The sequence below is a fragment of the Pleurodeles waltl genome, chromosome 5 (genome assembly GCF_031143425.1).
Source record: "Pleurodeles waltl isolate 20211129_DDA chromosome 5, aPleWal1.hap1.20221129, whole genome shotgun sequence".
NCBI lineage: Eukaryota > Metazoa > Chordata > Amphibia > Caudata > Salamandridae > Pleurodeles > Pleurodeles waltl.
Window position 1 is genome coordinate 739,648,282 of NC_090444.1, and position 27,164 is coordinate 739,675,445.

Sequence of the window (27,164 nt, forward strand, 5' to 3'; positions counted from 1 at the left end):
GGGTTAGGCATACGCAGAAGATGATGACTGACTGGGCTGCAAGAGTGGAGCTGAATTAAAAGAGCAAATATGTTTCTGCTACCTGTGCTTGTTTTCATGTTTCCTGTCACATTCTGTCAGTCTTGTGTGTTGTCATGTCTGTCTCCTCCTGTCCAGTTATAAAAATGGCCCTAGCTCCAAAGTGTCCTGTCCTGATCGGGGGCAGTGAATGTTGAAAGTGCGCTGGCTTTGCATAAATCGCCTAAGTGGCTATCCACCCAGCCTCCCCGGCCATAGAAAATGAAGCCGCAGTTGGGCATGGTGTTATAAGTGAAAACTGAGGACAGGCCAGAGCTCAATATTTCAGTTTATAAGAGCGGAAGCAGGGCTTGTGTGCTTGTGTATTTGATTGTGGTTGTTTCTGACTGTATTTGTGTTTTTGTGTATCTGTGCATATTTGTGAGTACAGTTGTGTGTGTGTGCATGCGTGTGTCTAAGTGTGAATGCGTATATGTGTCTGTGTGTGTTTGCTTGTTTGTGTGTTTGAGAGAGAGAGGAGCTGTGGGTCAGTTGCTCATCCAAAAAATATCACTGCTAATGTAAGGAGCTAAAGTCTAGAGAAGTAGAACCTCAGCTACCAGGGAACCATTGGAGTCGGTTCTAAGTTCCATAGTAGTGGGAGCTTAGCCAGAAGAACCTACATGTGTTATTAAAGTGTGATGTTTTCGTCTGTAGCAGCAGGACATGATTTCCATGTGCAGGTGTTGGTGGCTGATTCTGGAATAGTGGGTGCCAAACCACCAGATTCCATTTCTATTACTGTTGTGATAATGCTGAAGCCAATGACTACTGATAGACTAATCACATTAGCTAGCCTTTTGAGTACACCGGGAAGTGCAGGTGCTATGGTCAAGGATGACCGACGATAACCACAGATATCCACAGTGGTAGGTTTGTGAGGATGTGTGGATATTGCACATCAACAAATTATCAACATATCAACAACAAGTTATCAACATATGTGGTTTTCCCAGATTTGGAGATATTATAACCTGTGGGTAACCACAGTCAAAGGTCTATAGAGCTCCCAGGGTGGATATGTCACAATGAGGGCTCTACCCAGACAACCATAGAAGTAGGTCTGTTCATACCATTCATATCTTGTGATTTCACAACCTACAGTGGTGATTGTTGTTCTAGGATCTATGCTTCAATAACCAGTTATGAGGAAAATATAGTTAGTTTGCAGAAGATCAGGAGGGGTCTGCAGGGGGAACATGGAGGTGTATCAGCTCTAACTCTCTGCAGTAACAAACCCAACTGTTTCCCTTATCCTTCCTGCAATTTACCTGAGTGTCTGGGTTGGAAAATCATCGAGGAGGATTTAGGTAGGTGTGGAAGTGAAGGAGGTGGGGGCACCAGGAAACCTTATATTGGGGTGCCAAGTTCCAGAACAGCAAGTCCCTCTTTTGTCCTTTGAATGGAGACTCTGTGGACACTCACATGCCTTTAATTTACACCACTGACTCAATGCTTTTTGTCTTTTGAATTAAATGGTGGAAATCCGCCTTAGGTGCCTGTAGCATGTTCATGAAATAATCACACGCAGTGCTTAATTAATGCCAGTGTTTGCATTGGTGGGCACAGGCACTCATTTTTGGGGTCCTAAGCCTATTTTTCATCATCAGACTTTGACCAAGAGGAAGGAAAAGAAAGACAGGAAAGAAAGAACGAATTATAAAGGGAGAGAAAAACAGTGACAACCACAGAAAGCAGAGACGAAAAAAAAAACAAGAGTGAGATAAATAGGGAGGGAGTTTAGGGTGGTGGAAGAAAGAGACCTGAGATATAATTAAGGCTTTTGGTATTCAGCAACCCAAGCATATGGTAGCGCCCGACCAGGGTTCTGAAGAAGAATTTGGGGTCTCTGCAGTTAGGTTGTTTTTTTAAACAAATTAAGCACTGCCAGTCTGGCATAATGTTGTCTTTACCGATCTCACAGATCATAGTGCAGCGCCGGTCAGATGTCAGGCGCTTGTGGGATATTAGAGCACTGTAAGCTTTTGACCTTTGAGCGCAGTAAAGACATTTGGGCAAGGATATCTCGGGGATTGATTTGAATAATCGTCTTTTCCTTGGTTAACAGATGTTGACGAGTGCGCTGATAGCAGTCTATGCACCAATGGCCTGTGCAGGAACACCCAGGGCTCCTTCAGGTGTGATTGCAAACCAGGATACCACGCGGACGCCACAGGAGAGCAGTGCGCAGGTATGGGATAAAAGTGTGTCTTCAAGCAATGGAAGCATATATATATATACATCGTCACTGATGATGACCCTACTCGTGCAGAGTTCCATGTGGTGTGCTAAACAAATAGTAAAATCAGACTCAGGGCCGGATTGGAAACAAAATCAGCAATGGCGAACATCTTCAATCCACCCACACATTGCAGGAGGCCTCAAGTAGAATGAGTCCATGGGGGCTTGTTTGGGGTTCTGGGCGTGTTCGGGTTTCGGCAGCCCATACCTCTCTTAAAAGGAGCCCCCTGGGCACGTGCCAGAGTGACAGAAAGGCCCGGCACAATGCTTGGAACATCCAAATGTCTTAAGACAAGTACTTGAGAAATCTGAAAATACATAACTCTATGGCAATCTTATCACATCACCATTGAATACAAGCAAACAGATTGTAGCATCTTCAGAGGCTGGTATGTTTATTGTATTTTCTTTATTAAAATATGTTGAGTGCACAGGGTAGGTTTACGCACGCATGACTTGTGCAGAAATCTACAAGTGCTCCTTCTGATATGATTATAACCTATTATATATTAGGGGAGCCACCTCACGGGTTATCATGGACACTGTTTCCAGTCCTGTTTTTTTTAAAGCAATTCTATTTTGCATTTTCAAGAAAAGGCAAATGAATGGGACACAAAGTACAGTTCCACAAGAAGCAGTAAGGATAACTCAAGGAAAATAGGAGGTACAGTTCACAAACTTATGGTTACAGTGAATATGTCCATTGAAGCATGTCCCGCATTAATAGGACACTGGATAGGAAGAAACCCACTGTGCCACCTTGAACAATCCTGAAAGGAGTAAATGGGGAGAGAAAAGAGAAGCAGTAGAGAACAATGTGATTGTCAAAGTGGAAGTTCTGTTCCCGTAGATCCCTTTTCAGGGTCCTAGGAGTACATGATGTGGATGTCAGATCCACATAGTATTCTGGACATTGTCATGCAGAGCCCTCCTGCCTCTTGTAGGCGCCTTATAGGGGTGGTAATAGGGTTCCATATAACGTCAAATTTAGCCACTCAGTTGCGGATGGTAGCCGTCAATTGTTGCCATACAGCACCAGTCCTGGATTTTTAGGCCACAAATCTACTAACTTTAAGTATGGTAGTCTAATAAGTTCAGTGGAAACAAGTTAAGACTACACCACCGAGAATGCATTAGTCACATGAAAGCTCAGGGCACTCAATGACGTTTGTGATATAGGCTAATGTTTACAGGCTGATGTGTCTAATCAATTACACTCACCCAATTTATGGCACTATAAAAAACAACCAACAATGGACAATGTCACTTTTCTTTGAAGTCTCCCAATAAAGGAGGATGGATAATAGCACTAGAAATGTCTTCGTCTTCACAACCAAGCATGAATGTCTGTGTTGTACAGCTGTTCAGTTTAAACCTGCTGGAGGTCACCAGTGCTTTCTTAGTAGATCTCATCTAGGCCACCCATTCTTGGTTACTCGTCTCCAATGTAGGGTTCCTCTGTTATTTTGATGAAAATCTGATTGTCACTGTATACCTATGTGACTACCCCAACATATTCCAGTAATGATCTATCAGAACTGCTGAACTGTGTATACAGTGAACAACTGGGACAATAATTATGAGCGCCGAGGGACCACACAGCTCACAAATATATTTTCATGAAGAAAATAACCTAGCTTGACCCTCTCTGCTTTATGTTAATTAAAAAAGCTGTAAACCCTTTTAACCACAGCCTGATTGACTTGTGACATTGTGGAAAGTCTCAAGATGTGGTAATTCAATACCTGACTGAGGCAATACTCATATTCAGCGCTTACAGCCCTTTCTTTGACCCTCTGAGCGTTTCTGTGCAGAATACAATGTGAGTGTTTTAAACAAGCCTGAAGCTCGGCTCACAACACTGAGAGAGAATGATGAAGACCTTTAGGTTCTCCAGCATTCTCTGTCACTGTTTAATCCGGGCTTTAGGCGTGCCTTTGGTACTGCCAGTTTATCAACGTTTGTAGCAATCACAGGGGGGTGGCTAACATGCATAAAATTGTTGAGGATGGCGGTGTCCAGATTACGTTTATTTTTAAAGAGCAGGATACCTTACCCTTGCTTCAGGATTAGTGCAGCATTGAATCAGGAAAAGGTCTATGAATACTCTTCTGGGAGCTGAAATGATGGCTTGATTAGAGACCAGACTAATAACTCACTTATCCATAATATGCACATTGTCAGATGCCACTTTGACTGGGGAAGGAATAAATAATTCTTTATTAATTAATTAACTGGTTTGCCCTGATTTACAATGTTGTCCGGTAATACGAGCAGGTGGGGAGGTCAACACATGCACACAGATGCACATGTACATTCACACTCAACCCCTCATGCATTCACAATCCTGCGCACATGCACCCACCAGTCACAAGTATTAACACACACCCATTCACAGCATGCACACACAAATACAGTTACATTTATACATACACAAACGCATGCACACACCAAACACTAAAACAACAGACACAGCTTAGCTGCTGCAGCAGTTACCTCGGATGGCGGCAGGGAACCTTCTGCGGTTCCTAAATCAGCCATTGAGAGAAGGCGGCAGTCCCTACCTAGTCTCAGAGCAGGATTGGGTCAGTGAGACTGCTGACCCCATGTTGTGTCTTTTTGACTCATGCTGGTCATTTTAGAATGCCTATTTGGTGTGGGACAAGAGGATTCTAGAGTGAAGAGCGAGAGCTGACAGTTGGGAGAACGTTGTCATTTTGAGAGGCAGTTTATCTGTTAGCGGTGGCCCTTTATATTTTGTGTTTATAAAATAAACTTTAGTGCTTTACTCACACACCGTTCCTCGTTATATTTTGGAATGATAGACCCCCCACCTCACTCTGTTATTAGATGTCACTGACTGACACTTGGCCCAAGGCACTTTAAGGCTTAACACTGAAGCGCCCAGGTCCAAGGCTATCAGTGATGTTCCCTTTGTGATGAGGGAGAGGCCTTCGCAGTACTTTGCCGGAGTGAGGAGACACGGCCCACAGGACTGTCACATCTTTAGCCCAGCAAAGTTCAGCTCAGGCAGATAGTCGCCTGCACATTTAGTGCATGTACAGTGCCTGGCTGCCCATGGAGAGTGGCCGTTGGGCTGACCTTTCCTCAGCCTGACACACACTCTTTATGTCTGCTGAAAGGTGGGGGGGGGGCAGGCCCCTCCACCATTAAGGACACACCACTGCTGCAATTAATTCCATCCAGTATTCACATACTTCCTGTTTGATTTTCCTCTTCACACAGCCACTAAATAATTATGCATGGCAATAGATTTGTGATTAAGTGATCCACAACAAGAGTCTTGTAAGCAAAAGAACATGGGAATTTTTTTTTTCTCCAAGTGTTTTAAGCACACTACTGTTGCACCTACCAACAGGAAATAATAGCAATATGCCTATTAGATATTAAAAGTTTTAAATAATTAGAATTTCACATAGACCTTTGTATTCCAGAACTGAGGATAAAGTACTCTAAGGTGCTCATTTAAATATTTGGTAGCTGATCGCCTTTCAGCTAGTGTGAGGCAGAGGTGACGTAGGAGCAGCTGCTTCTGTTCCGCCAAATTTAAGGATGTCTGCTGGTTTGCATTTTTCCTCTTACGCAACTTGTGCATCCATGGTGGGAGCCTTTTAAAATCAGTAAAACTAGCTCTGCAATGGCATGCTGTACGTTGTAATACGTTTTTCTGAACCCAGACTCGCAAAGTAAAGCTGCTGCAAGCTACATCATGTTGGAAGCCCTTCCTGTGGACCTGAAGCCTGCAAGAATGGTGTCAGAGCGGTCGCCATTTGGTCCGAGACAGGTCCACAGATGTCCCAAATGCACTGGAAGAAAGCGTCCAGCACATGTGACACTGCGTTCAGAATAGCCATGATTCATGTTCCCCAAGTACTTGAAATTTTCTCCCAACACATCAAGCACATTTGTGGTCCCCTCTGGGACCAGCAAAGTTGATCTGGCAATCCCGGATAGAACAGCAGCTCTTCTGTCACTTCCAGCCACAGATTCCTCACCTTTTGAATATTCCCCAGGCATCAGGCTGGATCCGGAAACTCTTCAGCAGTACCTCTGCATGCTGGTAGGCCGCACAGTGTGCCACCGCAATGACATTGTTCCGCATTGGAAATGATGTGCGCAGCCTATGTAGGTGGGTTTTTACAACGTTGCCACTCCTGCATGGGTTTTTACAATGATGCCTTCACTGCCTAGAAAACCAAATGCCCTCTAAATGAGAAGGGTGACAATTTTAGCAGATTTGCTATTTCCCCCTTCTCTGAATGTCTGCTTAAGTGTTTTTTTTTTGCATGTTTTATGCACAAATCTGTGACTAGCCAATCTAGTTAAGAAAAATAATCAAAAAGAAATAAGTTGAATGTAAAGGTGTTCTAAATATTTTAATTTTAGCAAACACATACATTAGATTTCGCACCTGATCTGCGATCATCTAAAAAAATCACCCTTAACATCTATCATGTGAATAGTGGTCTCTAGAGATATCCATTGAATCGTTTTTTCATTTTTCCTGAATAAGAAGGTAAGTAAACCCATATGCTCAGACAGCCAAGCAGCCTAGAGTTAATCCGTCTCCACATTCCAAAAAACCTACAGTAGGAAAAAATAATAATTCAGCTTCTGTAACAAACAATACGTAATTTATTTATAATGATATATGCTTACTTTTCCTGACTTATCACAAAGATGTAGCAAAATACTTATGCTAGGGTATCATATTTTCGTACTGCATTATGTTATTTTGTTGCTTATGTATCTGTAGTCCTATATATTTACATACAAATTGAATCTAAGAACATATATATATATCACACTTTCATTCTTTGTCTTTGATTTTATTGGGTATTTGTGTCACTGGCATACGATAAATGTGGTGAGAGCGCCCATCATGATCAATTTCTATCTGGAAGCAATGTATAGCACTGCCTAAAATATTACCTTTGTGTGACCTCCTCTTTGAGGAAATAGTTTTCAACAAGGCTTTATTATTTGAAAAGGAGGGCAAGAGGAGGCTTGGATGGCACATTATTTCCTATTAAACTTATCCCAAAAGAGACCAATACCAACCTGTAGCGGAACACGGTAGGGGCGTCATCCCATAAACCTTTGCATAAATCTTTTGCTCCACAGGTTTGTCATGTTGTATTTCCTCAGAGAAGTAGGTTGACCTGTCTCGTCGGGCTGCTTTAACAAATTACACTGCAGTCAGTTGTCTGAGGCTTGATCCAGACTAATTGTTCACAAAGAGTTCTGCAAATCAATGCACACTACTTTACAGCAAATTGTTCACTTATGAAGTTTCAGTTTGTTTTCTTTTATTTTCATACCCTTTCCAAAAAAAAGTAAAGCATTTCTGTTGTTTCTCCTCAACAGATCCTCCTCCTACAACTGTACCAGATATGCAAGATGCTGTAGAGTTCAGTTCTCAGCACCACCGTTTTTGTTTTTCTTCTGGTGTCTGGTAGATAGATCCCTTCTGCGTGCTCAGGAGGCCTTATGTGCAAGTGGTGGACCTTATGTTTCATAAAATGCTGCCTGGGTGGGCAGTGTTATTCCACAAAGTTTTTTAACGAGAGTGAGAGAATATCCAAATTAGTTTCCCCTCTCACACTGTTTCTGCAACCACAGTCGAGCTGAAGATGGGGTGCCGGGGAACCCCGTTTGCAGCATCACACTCACCTTCCTGTTGTTTGTCAGATCCTATGTAGCATGATGAGGATGAACCATGCGCAAGGAGGCATGGCACATGTTTCATGAACACCCTAGTGAGTTTTAGGTGAAGGTTTCCTCCTTCTTCTTCCCAGTAGACTACCTCTCTGTAGCTTTACTTCATCTGAACGTGGACTGTCAGAGAGATTACATACTACACTTATGTCAGTCGCACAAAGTAAATTCCCTCAAATGTGACTGAATTCTTCATTAGCTTATTTATTTTCTCAAAATCCGACTTAAAAAGCGAGGTGTGCTTTGAGTCCTATGCATCCACCATGTATCCAACCCTGTACCTGTTCAGTCGTGTGCTTTTTCCAAGATTTTTTTCTGATGAAATCTGCAACAACATTTCTATTAACATTGTAATGATACCTAAATCTCATTCAAAGCCTAGCTCACTTTATCTTCTTCATTTGTGTTTGCTGAAGCTCTCTCCCCAAATACATCTGCTGCTTATTATCCTGATTACATTCCTTCTGACAGGATTAAATAATTTACCAAATCTACTTGTAATTATACTTATGTGTTCACTTCACAAAGGCATCTGCTCTTTCAAGTTCGAACTGCATCATATTCTTCATCCTTTACTAAACAGATTTATTAAGATATCACCTTTAATAACCGCATCATAGTTATTGTGCCACTTGCAACTTTCTTTGAATTTATCAGTATAATTTCTTATCTTGGTAAACACTGACGGCTGTACCTGAGGTAGTAAAAGATACTTGAGAGGGTGTGATACCACAATTTCTCGGTCGAAATCTGGAACTGCGAAAATATCAAACCCAGACTGTTGACTACCAATATACCACCAAGCTAAGTAAACGTGGAGTTAAGAAGTAAATCTATACTTCTCTTTATATACTTACCTTGACAGCATAGTGGTAGTTGGCACTATGGGTGTGACTGTTCTGCAGATCTGTATTTTGTCAGCAATAGTGTGAAATAAAATCCCCCCTCCAGAGAGTTGTTTATTTTCTCTACTGCATCTGTTACTGCCATTTGGTTCTTGCCACATGACTCATTGGGCATCAGCATTGTTCTCCTAAGAAAAAAACAAAGACCCTGAAGAGTTTTTAATCTATATTTTGCCCCATAATTACTTCCATGCAGCTGAAAAACACACACTTACTTGGACCATACCAAGGGAAAGACCTTTCTTCACTCTGGGATGCTAAGATTGGAATTACGGTGTTTCCCACTTTCAGTGTGCAGTGAAGACTTACTCACGATGTCTTCTAAGTGTGGATACGTTGCCTGGACTAGTCTGCAGTTAAACTTTTGTTTAAGCTTTTGTTACACTCTCTGCAAATTCACAGCATGTGTCCAGCTCAGGAACCTTGATGTTGGGGTATTTACTCACTCAGTCATTTGAAGGTAAACTCTGACTTCAGTGGTAAACATGGCCATCACTTAGTGGTTGCTAGGGGTAGAAAACACTCCTTCTTCCACTTTGGTACCCTGGCCGGCTTTACCCTTGCCATCCCAGGTTTCAATGTCATAAAGGTAGCAACAGGAGCAGAGGATAAAACGGGTACCTCTAATCCATTTTTCTTGGGTTTCCCTCATGGTCCTTGCTCCATCAGTAAATATAGGCGTGCGAAGAGGCCACGGGATTAGATAAATGGTCATACGTGGGTTGTTTTCAGTAGGTGGATTAACCCCCATGATGGCAAAATCCCGAAATGCTGATTTGGTAGAACAACATAGTTGTCCCCGAAGGGTGAGGAGAAACTGTCCGCTAAATTAAAGTAATTCGGCAGATTGGCCATTAAAAGTGAAAGAATACGTCCTTAATATCTATTTTTGGTGCAATCTTGCGTGTTTAGCCCTGGGGACTAAATAACTTAACCCGAACCCAAGTTCTACAGATAAATATAACAAGGGAGGACCAGTCACCCAATTTACCAGCTTGGAACAGAGCTGTAGCCTTAAAATATGTTAGGCTGGGCTACAATCTGTATATAGCTTGCATTAAGGCCTGGTATCTGCTTTCTGATAGCATTTCATCCAGAAATTAATCAAGCAACACTCACTTTTCAGGGCAACAATGTTTTTGAAAACCCATCTGAAAGTACTGTAAAAGTTGCTTATTGGACTCCCAGTGCGAGATAGTATTGGCAAACAGCTTACACTCAAAGTCTAGCAAAGCAATCTTTTGGTAGCTGCCTTTCTTAGTGGTTTGGCTGCACTTATATACTGTATAGAACATGTCCAAGAGAGTAGTATAATATCATACTGCATAACGTTTTACACATGTGCGTTTAGTGGTTTACTCCAGACCTTCACATCTGTCTTAATTACTCCATTCGGGTTATTATTTGCGACTGGAGATCGTGATGGAGGACTTGTTCCAATTGAAGTAGCAATTTCATGTTGGAAGTAAACCCTCCACTGTTTAAGACCATACTTGTGATGGTTGGAGTTCTTTAGGAGGGCTTGAGCACAGGGATATAGTGTGAAGGTATAATGTTTGAAAGATATCCACTGATCAGGTTCATTCTTAAAGGTCCCCAACCATAACTAAAAAGCATGCAAATTTTTCTGTATCTTTCTCCCATATGGCATCAAACATTTGGCTGCATATTGCGGACTGCTTTCTCCATTATTATTTGAGTGATGTTATGTTTGAAGATCTTCTTTACGTTTTTTATATGATTGTCTCTTTTGCCTAAACAATCTGTTTTCAGCAAGAGTTTTAAAGCCTTTTTGTGTTCTGTTTTGATGTCATGCATCCTTTTGATGAACTACTTGTGTCTACACTTTGCTCCAATTAATAGTCATGTTTAGAACTTTAAAGGCCTCAAAAGTTAAGAATTTCTTCAAAAAATATAAAAGCCTTTTCCCTCAATTATGTAAGTGCTTGGAATGGAACTTGTAGAACAGAATGCCTTAACAATGCCACTCTCTTCATGTGCTTGGCATAGTGATTGCAACCTGTCACACAGGACTTTCATTCCAGTTTAGTCAACTTGCTTTCATGATTCACTCGCTTGCTCCAGTTGGCATTAAGGTATCTATATGAACCGATTGCAGCCTCGGGTCCAGGATCTGATACACCCAGATCAATCCAAATGTATCCCAGCTTGCAGCTCGGTCCCTAATATCAAATAGTTAGTCCACATATATTCTCCTCTTTGCGCCTACCCCAAATCCTTGGCACTGGCGGTTAACATACAGAAGGCTTTCAGTTCTCTGCATTGGACGTTCTTGTATACAACCATGGTCAGTATGGACGTGGGAAGCAGGTTCCTCACATGGACAAAGTTACTGTTAATGGCCCCAATGGCACAAGTTAAGATTGGTGGGATTATCTTGAGCCCCTGCGCTGTCAAAAGAGGCACTAGAGGGTCCCCATTATCTCCAGTATTGTTTGTAATTGCAGTTGAGCCCTTGGCTTCGGCTCTCAGACATGGCAATGAGCTTCACCGGCTAGAACTCAGGTGCACCTGTATCTATGTATAATATGCAGACAATTTGATGCTCTATCTTTGTGGGGACCAACCAGAAATGTGCAGCACTCCACATCTGCGTGATGTAGGGCAAGGGTGAGTTAAGCATACAGCAGAAAAACTTTTAAAAAGGTGAGTGAGCCTGTTGACTTCACCACAGTGACACCGGGAATAAAGGACATGTTCACTCCTACCGATTACTATACCGTATGCTGTCACCATGGCACTCTTGGTGAAGGTGGTAGCCTTTCAACACAATGAGAGATGCGCTTTGGGCACCCCTCCCGGTCCAACAAGACCGCAATCCATGAGACAGATCTATATTATGGCGCACATGCATTATCCATGTTTACCTATGACAAAACATCAGCATTAGTGATCCACACATCAATACAGTTGAGCACTCAGGGTAGTGGTGCACATCTTTAACCCTGCAGAGGACTTCTCTGTCCCAACATCATCTTACATGGCTGCCCTCAGACTTTTCTGGCAGACATCAGATGCCCCCTGAGAGCGAGGAGGTCAAGTCAGACTAAACGACGTCCTCTCTTAGATATAAAACAAGGCCACTGACCCGATCCTCCACATACCCCACATAATGCCGCTGACATCTTAGATTGCTTGGCACAACCTCAGAGTAGGACTCGTCATCGCCATTATGATCTCGATAAAGCTTCCTTTAGTTGTTCCATTCACGCCACTAGGTCATTTAGTTTTCAGGTTTAGTTTTATTTTAAGTTTGATATATATTGAGTACTTGTATTACCTACATGTTACCCCTTCAACAATACCCCCACACAAAGCGACAGAACTATCACCTTGCTCTGGATTCCTCCTACTGATGTGCCCCCATTCTTTTGTCCTTTTCACGGGAATTCATTGGTTGTATACTATACTGCTACTCACAGCCATAGGTGGGAATGCAGGGGCTTCATATACTGTTTATTACTGTTTTTATATATGTAAATCATTAACATTGTGTTAAAAAGGGTATCTAAATGATTAACTCCCTAAGCCATCATGTGAAAATATAGAGACCAATGATAGCGTTGAGTTCTGATAAACTCCTGAAGATTTGTGCATCTACACAAATTTGGCACGTGCCCAAATGCCTAATCTAATACGATGCTTCAGCAGTGTGAAATGTGTGCGCGTGGAGCTAGGATAGGGTGACTTGTCAGGGAATGACATGCTGATGTGTCCAGGTGCACATGATTGCGTGGACTTTTATATAAAGTACAGGGTACATATTACATAGCCACAATAGAAGTAATAACAGTGACGATATCTAAGCACATTGGCATCGTGGAAGGCCAATAGGCCAGGCAGATTATTAGCCCATCTCCACAAGCAGGTCAGGCAGATGTTGGTAGGGAGTGAAATGTTAGAAGGAGGGGAGATAAAAGGAGAAGTAAAGGGTTTTGAGCTCTTTCCTCAGCCCCTAGAGAGACCACAGTAGTGTCCGTATTTGTAGCATGCTGCACTCATGTTGTTGTCAGTCTGTGATATTCTGTGTGCCACATCGCAGACATGGCTGTTTACTTCTCGTGCAATCGCACAAATAGGTGAACATTTACACCAACACCTCTACACACTCACCGGAGTATAAAAGAGGGAGCAGCTAATGCAATGAGATGCAATTATGTCTTATCCACACTCGAAAGACACTTACACAGGAATGGACTATCATCCAATCTGTCATCATGCATTAGCTTTGACTTTTTGCATAACTTGGCAGCAGGCAGCTATTGTAGCAGATCAACATGTGTCTTGGCACTTACCCAGCACTGGGGAACCATTAATTTCCTCGCATGCTCCCAGACCCAGCCAATTATCCCTTAAATGAAGGCCAGGCTATCAGGTTTCACATATGGTATAGATATGTTGCGTGCTCCCCTGAATCAAGTTCTTCTGTCAGTGTGAAGTGTCTAAGTTACTTTGGGAGTGGTTTAGATTTGAGGGATATGGATTATCCACAGTATCCATGAATGCTGAAACCAGATGATCCAAGTTCGGCATCCACCATGCTAAGAGCCACAGCAGTTTGCACAGGACCTCATGCTTATTTAGTCTGGCTGGGAGCTGATGGACCTGTTGATGAATAGCACCATACAAAATCACTTATCCACGCGTACTTCTTATCTGTGAGTTTTCAGTAAGGCGAACTTGGAGCACACAATCGACATGAGGTTTTGCACTATGTCAAAAACACTCACTCACCCGGAGTTACAATCAGTGTATTAATTTGCATTCCGCGCTGCAGGGTGACCGTTTTGTAAACTTGTTACCCTTTACTCAGATCTGACTATCTTATGGAGTTGCCTGCTAAATACACACCGTACTGAAACCCCAGTGGGAGCTTCTCCACAAAACACCAGTGACCAATTAACATATGACTATGGTGTCTTAATGAGCGACCATTTCTAATACAAAATTGTGCAGATATTGCTATTGCTTTACATTTCTCAATTTCTATGTTTACATTAAAATAGTTCATCTCACTTCAAGCTTCTAAATCTGAAACTTTCCTCCTTTTAGAGACAGCAGCAGACACTGATCATAGTACCTAATATATATATTTGACCTCTGTCATTCCCTAGGATCTCTAGTGATCACATCAAAATGTAAGAATGATCTGACAGCTTTTTTTCTCAGGGGTTCCTATTAATTTCTTGAGACAGCAGTCGCTGTTATGGATACTTTCTTGCCACTTGGAGACAGCTACCACATCTGCGATGTCCCTTTCACCAGTGACTAAGACGCCCTGTGGCATTTGGGCACGACCCTTCCTCTTTTCATCATTCACAACTGCTTTTTATTTCTTTGACAACTCAATTTTTGTTGCCTTCAGCATTCTGCTTTTTCTCTGAACTGGCTCTTAGGGCGCACTTTCCGCAACACCAAATTAGATCTTTCCAGCCATTTCTTTAAATACTTGGTGAATTTCAACTTTTCCTACCATATTCTGGGAGTTAGAATAGTAAATATGCCTCCTTGGCTATTAGGGGTAAAGTTGCACATTCATCAAATGTTCTACGAGTCCGCTGCACCCACAGCTGCACTGAGGGCACAACTCAAAACCCACCAAAAAGTGATACTGTGCTTGTAATGGACTTGTATCTAGGAAAGAGAACTGAACTTAACTACTTCTATTTAACTCTTCTAACGTGCTGACTGGATAAAGAGGACAGTCAAAATGGCATCTACTTTCAGCATCTGTCTCACTCCAGCTTGTGCTGACAACATTATGATGTCAGCTGATGTGAGTTGTCTAAGTCATGTCCTGATAGAACGGTTTTCCCAGAACACAATTCGAAGACTAGTGGCAGAAATAAAATACTGCAGGAAAAACAGTAAAAGCTGTGAGTTGTGTTCTACCAGATCTTGCTCTGTCTCTGGGATTTTATAATGAGGCAACGACAAACCAATTGTGGCCAGTTTTATTGTTTTCTTGAGCACATATTGCAGGAATGTGAGGTGCAATCAATTTCCTGAAATCATTAATTGCTTTGCAACACCAGTGCCACCTGTTGCTGTGAAGCCGCATCTATTGTTTTGCCATATACACTCCAGGCAAAGCTTTTGTCATTTTCCTTTCTCTGCATTTTTTTTTTACTTCCCAAAGGATTCTCAGACACTAATGTCGAAAACAAAACAAATACATCATTTTATTTGGGAGAACACATTGTAGGAGGGGAAATGAAGTTAGAAAATAAGTGGAAATTATCAGCTGTGCCATTTGGTGAGGTACTGCTGTGTGACGATGCAGGAGTACAAGTGCTACACATAAGCGCTACACACATACAATATGTACCTAAATAAAGAAGTCAGTAAAGATAGAAAAGTACTCAGTTGGCTTTAAGGTGGTATAATTTCTCCCTATTTAGTAATATACATCTTATGTTTGTGTCCAAAGTCATTATGCAGCTCAGTCGTCCAAAATCATCCCAAGCTCTGATCTCAGACTGCCATTATGGGGTCATCACTTAAATCAGTGCGTAATTTGTTATAACTTAATAAATATGAAGTGTGAGGACTCAAAGTATTTCTCAGAAGAAAGCCACCAGTGCTGCTGAATGCTGGGGTTACTGAACACCAAGGATGTATAGATGTTATTCCACCGTTCTTCCAGCAGCCCACAATTCCTGTGTCTTTATCACTCTGTTGAAGGTTCATTCCATCCCTACTTTTTAGGTTGAGCGCACAAGCGCTTTGACTTGTAAGTAGTGTGGGCTTTTAACCACGCCCATCTCACGACCATAACTTTCATTCATTCGGGGGCTTGCCTTTCAAAAATCTCTTGATGTCATTGGTAAATGTTTTATGTTTGTCCCGGCTTTGGGCGGTTTGGTTACTGCCTTGGACTCTGACCCTGTTACAGGGATAATTGCACGATTTCTGATATACTTCAGCGTGAGTGAACTGCCATATTCTTTTGTCTGCGCTTCGTGGCCGCCATGTTGCTCAGAGCACAAACTCGATCAGTGGTATCATTTTTACATAATATGCACACTGATCTGCTTAGTACACACTCTTTGCAGCAGGCATATCAACCCTGTATGCTACCTTATAATGACTCCAAGCATCCACTAGACAAAAGTACGTGCTCTCTCCAGAAAGAACATAAATTCCCAGAATTATTTTGACATTTTTACATTACATGCACTTTGTGATTTGCCTAATACACATTATTTGCAGCAGGCACATTAACCCTGTGTGCTACCTTATGATGACTCCAAGCTTTCACTAGTCAAAAGTACGTTTCCTTGACTGCTATGTCGCTCCCATCGCTCAGAGCATGAACTCGATTGGCGGTATCGTTTTTACATTATGTGCATCCTGGTCTGCTTAGTACACGTTCTTTGCAGCAGGCATATTACCCCTGCGTGCTACCTTATGATGACTCCAAGCTTCCACTAAACAAAAGTACGTTCTCTTGACTGCCATGGCGTTCACAGTGTATGGAGTATGAAGTTGATCGACGATATTGTTTTTACATATGTGCACTCTGATCTGCTTAGTACACGTTCTTTGCAGCAGTCATATTAACCCTGTGCGCTACCTTATGATGACTCCAAACTTCCTCTAGACAAAAGTACGTTCTCTTTCCAGAAAGAACATAAATCCCCAGAATTATTTTGACATTTGTACATTACATGCACTTTGTGATTTGCCTAGTGCACATTCTTTGCCGCAGGCACATTAACCCTGTGCGCGACCTTATGATGACTCCAAGCTTCCACTAGACAAAAGTACGTTTTCTTGGCTGCCATGGCACTCACAACGCCCAGAGCACAAACTCAATCAGCGGTATCGTTTTTACATTATATGCTCTCTGATCTGCTTAGAACACGTTCTTTGCAGCAGGCATATTAACTCTCTGCAGGAGCTTATGATGACTCCAAGCTTCCACTAGACAAAAGTACGTTCTCTCTCCAGAAAGAACATAAATCGCCAGAGTTATTTTGAAATTTTTACATTATATGCACTTTGTGATTTGCTAAGCACACGTTCTTTGCAGCAGGCACATTAACCCTCTGCACTACCTTATTCGTCCAAGCTTCAACTAGTCAAAAGTATGTTCTCTCTCCTAGGAAGAACATTAACCCCCTTGCGCTATCTCATAATGAGTCGAAACTTCCAATACACAAAAGTACGTTCTCTCTCCAAAAAGAGCATTAATCATCAGAATTATTTTGACATTTTTACATTATGCGCCCTCTAATCTGCTTAGTATACGTTTTTTACAGCACAGATATTCATTCTTGGATTTGTCATTTTAACCAGTCCTTGGAGTAGTATTTATAGAGTTGTCCCGCTCCCTAGTTGGATGCGTGATTCGGTCATTTAATTTATGCTTCAGCTTTGCATTCTGGGACTTGCACTTTTATTTTTAGAACATAATACAAGCTGCAAACCCAAAGCATAAACCTGATTTGATGAACTACACATGCTTGAGTCTATGAAACTTAAACTGTGTGTGTATTTATAAAACTAACCTCAAGGAGAGCCTACAGTTGATAATGCTGTACAATGGACAATATTTTATAACTAATATTTCAGTTCAAAACTGCCTGAGGATCATTAATATCATGTGAGGTGGCTGTCCTCAAGTGTGTGAAAAATCATGGGTGTTTTGTTCGACTGCCCAGACTGCATTAAAGGGACAGTGATCCAGTAAGCACTCATTCTTGGAGTACAATTATTTATTCATTTCCCACGGGCAATGTCATCTGTACCAACTGCCAAGTAGATATGTTTTGCACCTGGGAGTAGTTTGTGTTACAAGGGCCTTGTTTAAAAAAATATTCCAGAAGGCCTACTAGCCCTTTTGTTATATGCAGGGCCACTGGAATTAAGTGCCAGAAAGGACCAAAATATGCGGCAGGGTTGACCAATTAATGTGGCGAAAATGTCCAGTTATGCATTAACAACGCCAATAGCTCCAACTCAAGTAAATGCGAGATCTATTGCATTGCAAATGCTTGTTCCATTTGTCACGATTCTGCTTTTTTCTTTTCTATCTTCTTTCTCCCATTTCTGCCATTCACTTACATGGTTTCGGCCAAAGACAGAAAATGAGAAGTGCCCGTCCACCCATCCATACTCTTCCCTCCCCCCACCTGCATGCACCAGCACAAGTAAAGTGCATGCCAACCCAGCCATCCCCATTAATCCCCCCACCTGTATGCACCCACCAGCACAAGGGCACGCCCACCCACCCATCCCTCTCCCGCCTCCCACCTGCATGCACCAGCACAAGTAAAGTGCAGGCCCACCCAGCCATCCCCCTCCATCCCCCCACCTGCATGCACCCACCAGCACAAGGGCACGCTCACCCAGCCATCCCTCTCCCGCCTCCCATCTGCATGCACCAGCACAAGTTAAGTGCACACTCACCCAGCCATCCCGCTCCATCCCCCCACCTGCAGGCACCCACCAGCACAAGGGCATGCCCACCTAGCCATCCCTCTCCCGCCTCCCACCTGCATGCACCAGCACAAGTTAAGTGCACACTCACCCAGCCATCCTGCTCCATCCCCCCACCTGCATTCACCCACCAGCACAAGGACACGCTCACCCAGCCATCCCTCTCCCGCCTCCCATCTGCATGCACCAGCACTAGCTAAGCACTATTCTAAATGTCCAACAGGTTAATTTGTGTAGTTTGGATGGGCCTTGGTAAGACTCGTTGTTTACATATTAACAAGTACTGTGCTTGCAGACAAAAGCTCGTCCTCTGACTTCAAACGGGTTTGAAAGTGTGTAACCCCAAGGCCATTTCATGCTAATATCTCCTCGTATTCATGTTGTAGAATGTAGGTCAGTGGCTTTGAAACAAGATCACCGTTAAAATGCTGGTGTTCGCTCTCAACAGACAGCATTATGTCCATCTGACTCATTTCTGTTGAGTCTAAAAGTTCGTAGCGCTTCGAAACAGGCATAACCCCAGAACTGAGACAGCCACATCACAAAACTAGGTATGAAAACCTAAAGACCTTCGGCCACTGCATGTTTACCAATAGCGTTGTGTATTCTGCTGCCAGAGCAAACATGGATGGAAAAGAGGATTATTTGGCTGCCATGGTCAGAAGGAATGAGTTGGCTCAGGCCGAAGGGCTATAATCAGATCTGCATGTCCTCTGCTGGAGGCTGCAATCGCGCATCGCTAAATCAAGCCTTTTCCACCGCATGAGTCCAAGAAATACGTCCATGTATCAAACGTTGCAGATCTAAATCGAATGCAGTGATTGATAACAAATGTAGATAAGAGGCGCGCTGATCACAAGCCCATCGTGAAATCATTTTCTTGTTTGATTGCAGACATTGACGAGTGCCAGGACGACGCCGACGCTTGCCAAGGAGGCGGGAGCTGCTTGAATACCGAGGGTTCCTACGAGTGCACGTGTCCAGATGGGTTTGAGCTGATCGGTGGCAGGCGGTGTCAAGGTAACTGTAGCATGGGGTACCGAAGGTCCTTCAACTAACCTCACAGGACGGTGGCTCACTGGAATTATGCGTCAAAGGAGGGCCACATTATGCGCCAGGGTTGTCAGAACTACGAGGAAAAAAAGACCAGTTACGCAGCATACTGTGGCACGTTTTGTGCATTTCGACGTTTTGTCATTCTTATACAAACGAATACTCTGGGCAGGGTTAGACTGGGACAGAAAAATAGGGCGGGGCACCAAAAAAGACTGACGTCCATTAGCGAATCAGATAGTTAAAAAAAAAAAAAGTGGTCCACATTTCGAAATCGAGGCTGTTATCATGGGCGTAGGAAGTGTGGGGGACGCGGGGGATAAATCCCCCCCCAGATTTTGGAGTGGGGGGGGACACGGGGGACAAGGGTGGGGGGGGGGGACGAGGGGACAAAGGATTTCCCCTTCTATGATCTGATTTGCAGGGCCATGAGCGCGGAAAGCGCGACCTATACTGGCCCTGCACTTGACCTGTGACCTGCTTCCAGCTACCTGCGACCAATCTGATCATGAGGGTGACGTCACAAAGGCCACTCTCCCTCTGCCCTTTTGTTGTGCTGCAAGCACAGGAGGAGTTCTTTCACACCTTGCCCCCAACAGCCCACAGCTGCCTGGAGTCTGCACTTCTGAAAACAAAGGGAGAGAGAGGCCCTTTGTTGATTGCTGTCTGAAATCCGTTCCTGCCGCCCTCTAGCCTGAAGATAGCAGCAAGATTTAAATAAGGTAAGGTTTGGGTAATTAAATAAAGTATTTCCCTTACTTTTTAAATAAAGTGCTGTGTTGCCGAGCATCTCCCTTTTTTATACATTATTGTTGGATCACTGTAAGATATGAGCAGGGCAGGTTTTAGCGCACTTGTGTGACAATGTCTGTTAGGGCCCTGTTTCTGTCGCCCTCTGTCTCCCTTTCACCAGGGTCTCCGACTGCCACAGTGCTAATTATTGTCCCCTGAGGTGACTCGGTGCTTGAAAGTGGCTTTGAAAGCACCTGCTGGGTGTTCCTTGCCCCGGACAGTTTTCAGGCAACAATAAAAATTTCAATCCGGTCATTAATGGTCTTCCTGGAGAGAGATTGAAGTTTTGTCTAGTGGAAGTTTTGAGTCATCATAAAATAGTACTAGCGCAAAGAGATGCATACAAACTGCGAGGTATAGATTAGAACGTTATGGTTGTTCCCCATTTTTTCATTAACTTAATGTTGCAAAAGGGGTTAATTTCAGTGAAAATCAGTTCTTATTATTAAAGAGAACCCCCAACCATGGCGTTATGTTTTAAATTCTGAGCCTCGGCTTCTCCAGACAGGGTACTCTTAAACTATACCTGCTACCAGTATGGATGGCCTGTGACTCCCACACCTTGTAGTCCTCTGTCTTATGTAACATGTCATATAGACTGAGGTACACACATATGATGATTGTCTCTGTGTAATGTCTGTGTGATGTAAAGTGCTCTGACACCCTACACTGGTATGAGGGATGTATGATGGAACAACACATGTGTACATCACGCATGCCTTAACAACGTGTTCTCAACAACGGCCACGTCTTTATCATGCATGCCTTTACCATGCACACCATTACCATGCAAGCCTTAACAGTGAATTTTGTTGTAAAAGCATGTTTGGTAAAGGAACATGCATGGTAAATTCTTGCCGCCCTGCCCTCTTACACCTGATACCATACTCCACCCCGCCCAAGCACTTAAAACTCCCCCTTCCCCCCTACCCTGAGCTCTAAAGCCCCCCGCCCTGAGCCCTAAAAGTAACCCTGCCTGTCCTAAAAACTACCCCGATCCCATCCCCACCCTAAATCCCAAAACCTACCCTGCACTGTCCTAAAAACTACCAGACGCCCCTGCCCTGAATTCTAAAACCTGCTCTGCCTGCCCTAAAAAAAACTCTGCCTGTCCTAAAAACTACCCGAACCCCCGACCCCACCCTGAATCTTAAAACCTACTCTACCCTTTCCTAAAAACTACCCTGACCCTGCCCCCACCCTGAACCCTAAAACCTACCCACCCTGTCCTAAATACTACCTGACCCCCTGCCCTTGCCCTGAACCCTAAAACCTAGCCCGTCCTGTCCTATAAACTACCTGATCTCCCCGTCCTGTACCCTAAAACCTACCCTGCACTGTCCTAAAAACTTCCCTGACCCCACCCCTGCCCTGAACCCTAAAACCTAGCCCGCCCTGTCCTATAAACTACCTGATCTCCCCGTCCTGTACCCTAAAACTACCCGCCCCCACCCTGTATCGTAAAACCTACCCGCCCTGTTCTAAAACTTACCCCGACCCCACACCCTGAACCCTAAAACCTACCCCGCTCTGCCCTAAAAACTACCTGACCTCCCCGTCCTGTACCCAAAAACCTACCCTGCACTGTCCTAAAAACTACCCTGACCCCCTGCCCTGAACCCTAAAATCTAACCCACCCTGTCCTAAAAACTTCCCGGCGCCCCGTCGTACTCTAAAACCTACCCAGGCCTGTTCTAAAAATTACCTCGCCCCCACCCTGAACTCTAAAACCTATCTGTCCCTGTCCTAAAAACTACGTGACCTCCCCGTCCTGTACCCTAAAACCTACCCTTCATCAAAGGCAAATGCTAGCTTTGTGCCCACTGTGCATGCGCTAGTGGTTGGCCCTAGGGACCAGATGCCAGTGATCATTTGCAACTCCTGCGATCCTGGATGTTGCCACCGATCCCTGCCAGCACACTTTGGAGGGTTCTGTGACCTTGGTGTCCTGCTCAGGCAAGAAAGGTAAGCTGAATTGCCCCACCATTCATGATCTCACCACAAATGTGTTAAAAATAAAGCCACTGTGTCCAACACGTTGGACGGTCCGTGTAAAAGCTGTACAAAAAGTAATGGATAATTATGAACCTATTCTGGAAACCCTAGAACAATTATCAACATCCAAGTCCAGTGGTGATGTGTCTGCTCGTGCTCGTGGTTTGCTTGCACACTTTCAGAGAGAAACAACTGTCCTAGGTCTTCAGATTGCTCTCCAAATACTGCAGCTTCTGGAATGTTTGAATATTGCCATGCAAGGCCGCCAGCAAACTATATCTGGGCTACTGGCTGCTGTGAATGTAGCAAAAGTGCCATACTGAAGCTTCGTAATGATGAGTCATTCAACAGTCTGATCCATTCCACTAACCACATGACTGCTAAGTAACATCTTAATGCCATTGAAGTGCCACGACTGCGGCGAATCCCTAAAAGAATAGATGATGGAGCAGCAGAAAGTTTTCATCCTGCAACCGTGGGGGACTACTATCGACTTCAGTACTTTGAACTTTTGGATACAGTTTATGTTCATCTCACTCAGTGTTTTGACCAGGAAGGCATCCAAAGATATGAAAAACTTGAACATGTGCTTTTAACAGGCAGTGGAATAGACTCTATTGCTCAGTACAAAGAAATTGACCTTTTGCTGCTCAAAGCTCAATTAACTATATTATCAAGTATGTTCAAGTACTCTTCAGTCCCAGAACTGGCAGACATACTCCGAAAAATGCTTCCAAGAGAGGGAGCTTTCTTTTCACAGGTTGAAAAGCTACTGCAGATTCTTTTAATTATTCCAGTATCTTGTTGTGAGGCTGAGAGAAGCTTCAGTGGTCTCTGCCGCCTGAAAACTTGGCTAAGATCAACTATGTCCCAGAAAAGACTGAATCATGTTGCCTTATGCAATATACATAAAGAGATGATGGACTCAATTGACCTACAGACAATAGCAAGACAATTTGTCCTCCGCAGTGAACGGCGCAAGAAATTATTTGGCTTTTCAAATTCAAGTTCATAATTTTATTATAGATACCTACAGCAAGAAATAATCATTTCTAATTAGGCCAATTGCATGTTGAGGTTTAGGAATCTCACCAAGTACATTTAGTATATTCGTCCTTTTTTTGTCCTACCTTTGTTTGCTTGGTGCATGAAGATGCGAGATTTATAAACATTTTTTTGTGCATTTGGTCCAATTACTTTGTGAATGTAAATAACAATAAAGCATACTTGCAAACTGTGACTACAAGCATGCCTTTCTCAATATTTCACTTAAAAACTATGCGATTGTATTTGTTTACCCGGGTGATCTCACACAATGGGCGATTTGTATAGGGTCACTTGAAAGTCCTCAAGGTTGTCCCTGTCCCCCCCAGAAATTTACTGTCTCCTACGCCCCTGGCTGTTATGAACTTGTAGAGGAATGCTCTATCGGTGTTTTGCAAGGCGTGGGAGGCTGCATTTATTTGTACTTGCTGCAGGCAGTTTGTAGTAATATCTGGCACATCAACAGTAAGAACCTGCCCATCCGACCACAAAAGAAGCTACTTTTAATTGCAAACAATCAGCGCCTAGAAGGAGGCTAGTTAAAGTGTACAAACGGCATGCCACTGTGTACTGTCACTTGCGGCTCTTTTTAAATAACGTATTATCTTGTTACGCTAGAAACATGCATTTATTGAAATATACAAGCTATGCATCAGGGGGATTTGCTTTAAATTCTTATTGATGTGGAAAACTCGGCGGTCGCACAGTCACATAATTCCAGAGACCCTGATAATAGCTACTGTTGTTTCTGTGGAGTGCCTCCAAGCTAATAACCCTTCACAGATGAAACTTCAACCATAGCACAGTTCGGTGACTCCGAAAGTGGTAGTGGTACAGTTAGAGTCAATGATAGCATGAAATATGGTGACATGTTTTAAGTTCTACCTAAATCGAGCATTTACCACTGCGTGAGTGCCAGAAATGTGCCTTCTGATAATGAAAAGGACATATCCTTTTTGGTGTTTTATGCATGCTTTGCCAAGCACCTTAGAAAACATTCCTATGAAAAAAAATGCAAATTGAACCATCCCATGCAGACGTGTATACAAACGGTACACATTCCTTGTAAAATGATTTCTTTACTACAATTCTTGGCAATGTTTGGGTAAAAATTGTACATATTAGCTCGCAAAGTATTCTCTTCCATCAGTTTATTTGTCTTTTGGAAGTTATTTTGGTCGTTGATGATGAATCAGAGATCCAGAAGTCGAGATGCACGCCTCACAAGGGGATGTAGCACACTTTGTTTCGTGAAATTCTGACACAGCAATTAGGACGTTATGGATAGCAGCCCGTTTTTATGGTCTCGCTTGGCAGACAGCTGTTTTCAGACAATTATGTGAGTATCACTAGAGAGGGGCTTTGGCTTATTGGGACCCAGGTGTATATGTTTTGATAGGGCAGAGCTTGTGGGCCGCCCAAAAATCTGCTTGCCCTCCTCCAGCTGTGATTATAGTGTTTATCTATCCAGCTGCCTGAAGTTGAACTTTCAGGGGCACACACATGATATTGTGATGCTGTAGAACTAGATCATATATGGTGTTTCTTTTTCTGACACAAGAAGGGGCGGCAAGAGGGTAATCGTTAACCTACGTGGAGTTTTATTGCTGGTTTGACAGTACAACTGTCAGCTGACCTTTTAACCTACACCAATATTATTCTTCAGTTCTTTGCTTCCATACAAAGTTAGGTGGAAATTAGATTTGTCACCCTTTTATTTACCATGCCGCTATCCACTTTAACAGTAGATTTTTCGAAATAATTTGAGTTGTTTTTAAAGACTGTAAGGCCCCAGTTATCTGTTTGCGGAATTAAGGTTTCATGGATACTGCGTGGCCAGAAATAGCATTTCCAGCTGGTATCCCCATACCCAAATCCGGTTAGTATGAATTAATTCCCACAGAGTGGGGAGTAACCACACAGATCCATCTTGTTTCCATATCACATTCTGCAGAGTCTTCCCTTTTCGTGGGATTAACACTCCACCTGCTCTAAGCAGTCTATAAATGGTAGCAAAGGGAGGCCTATAGGGGAAGGACTTCAGGGATCAGGGAAAGCTCGTATGAGGCACTGGGGAGCATTCTTTGCTCCCTGTGCTGTGGGATTATAGACAGAGACTGCCTAAGGGTCAGGGCTGGGATGCGATTGCAGCTTGAGCCATGCAGTTATTCCGACAGATTTTGTGGCTGGTAAAATCGGGCCCGGTGTTCGAGAAGCGCGAAGATCTGGGTGCACGAACACTATGCCAGCTATAACCAGGCGGAGCCGCATCCCACCATCACTCAGCTTGTGACCTAAGAGAATTTGCTAGGTCACCCTCAGTTGTCTTGCATAGCAGACTGGTACAATAGGCATTATTTGATGTATTTGCTTTTGAATAATAAAACACATATTTTCCTGTATATGTTTTGAGATGAAGGCCTCATGGCAGCGTTCACTACATCTTTTCCTGCTGTCGACAGTGAGACGTGCCTATGTTCTAGGTATGCAGGAACAGACCATGGATCCGTCTTTTGCACATATTAATTTACCTTACAAATTACTCAAAGTAATAACATTTTCAGAGAAAATAGGATGGGCAGTAAGCTTGGCTGTGTAAAAAGGGACAGTTTTTACTTTGTTGCTAGCCCTCCGATGATCCATGTATATGCCTCCTGTGTTCCCAGCAGGACATAGCTATGGCGTTGTTTAACACATTTAGTTCTCTTTCAACAAGCAGACATCTGGCAATCCATTAAGCTGGAGATGAATAGTTTTCTCGCATCACCTCAGCTGTCTCACCAATCTTCCTTCATTCACATTACGGGGGGGCAGGGTAACCTATATAGGAAATGTCCTGCATTGACCTTTGATCTCCTAACAAGAATTATTGCTGCACTACAGGCCCTGCGAGGCTAAGCATCCGTGTTGCACGCGCACATGTGGGTGTAGGGAGGTCAGTTGTGGATGTGGGTTTGTGTTTGGGTCCCTAGATTTCCTAAGGACATGTTCATGCTTGACCAAGCTTCAGTGTGGGTGAGTGGTCATCGGACTACAGCTCTGCAGCAGCTGGGACGGTAAGCTCCCTGTACCGGGAACATGGCCGTCTAAGCTTCCCTTTGACCAGTCCACACTCCCAGCCAGGAGCAGAATTCTGTGAGAGCAACCAGACAGTGCGTGGTGTCTTCTCTGGCAGGAATACTGGAAAATGCCAGGAGCTTTGTTTCATCATTTGAGTTTTGCTAAGCCATTATTGAAACCTTTACATTTGTTCTGCACACCCTAAAAATCTATTGTCGTGCAGAGATACCACTGTCCAATAAAGGACATACAAAAGAACCAAAAAGCCATAACCTATAACATTTTTATTTATTAGATTTAAATGCGTTTTAAGATGTTTTTGCCAATGTGGGTCAGTGCGTATCTGTTTTTTGAAAGACCAGTTAACATTTTAAAGAAATACAATTGCTTTTCTTTTTCCTTTTTTAATGTTAATAAGATAAGAAAAATAGTAGGTATGATCACGAATGTCGTTAAAAAGAAAATGTATTTTTTCCCTCAGACCTAATTTTAAACTCTTGAATGCACGAGTACATAAACTCTCAGAAGACTAACCCTGGCAAAGAAAATGACCGCATGCGTCTTTGAAAGTCTCAGTATGTGAAAACAGAGGACGAGTCGTCCACACTAGTTAGAAAAAGTTTGTTTTTTAAAATAAATATATAGGTTAGGGCAAACGAGTGAGAGGTTGCCAGGCGATTTAAGCATCTGATTTCAATATCTCCGGTAAAAACAACTGAGACAGAAACAAAATCATAACATACATATTATAGACAGGAAAATAAACATTGATTGAGGGAGCTCGAATAGACTTGTAAGTGAACATGGCAGTCT

General features: G+C 43.1%; 1 protein-coding gene across 2 annotated transcripts in view; it reads left to right on the forward strand.

Annotated features, from left to right (window-relative positions):
* Positions 1-27,164, forward strand: part of LTBP1 (latent transforming growth factor beta binding protein 1) — a 1,022,847-nt gene that overhangs the window by 857,181 nt on the left and 138,502 nt on the right. For both annotated transcript variants that reach the window (XM_069234696.1, XM_069234697.1), the window contains 2 exons: positions 2,126-2,248; positions 19,302-19,427. In XM_069234696.1, coding sequence (XP_069090797.1) covers positions 2,126-2,248; positions 19,302-19,427 — 249 coding nt within the window. The remainder of the gene's footprint in view (positions 1-2,125; positions 2,249-19,301; positions 19,428-27,164) is intronic.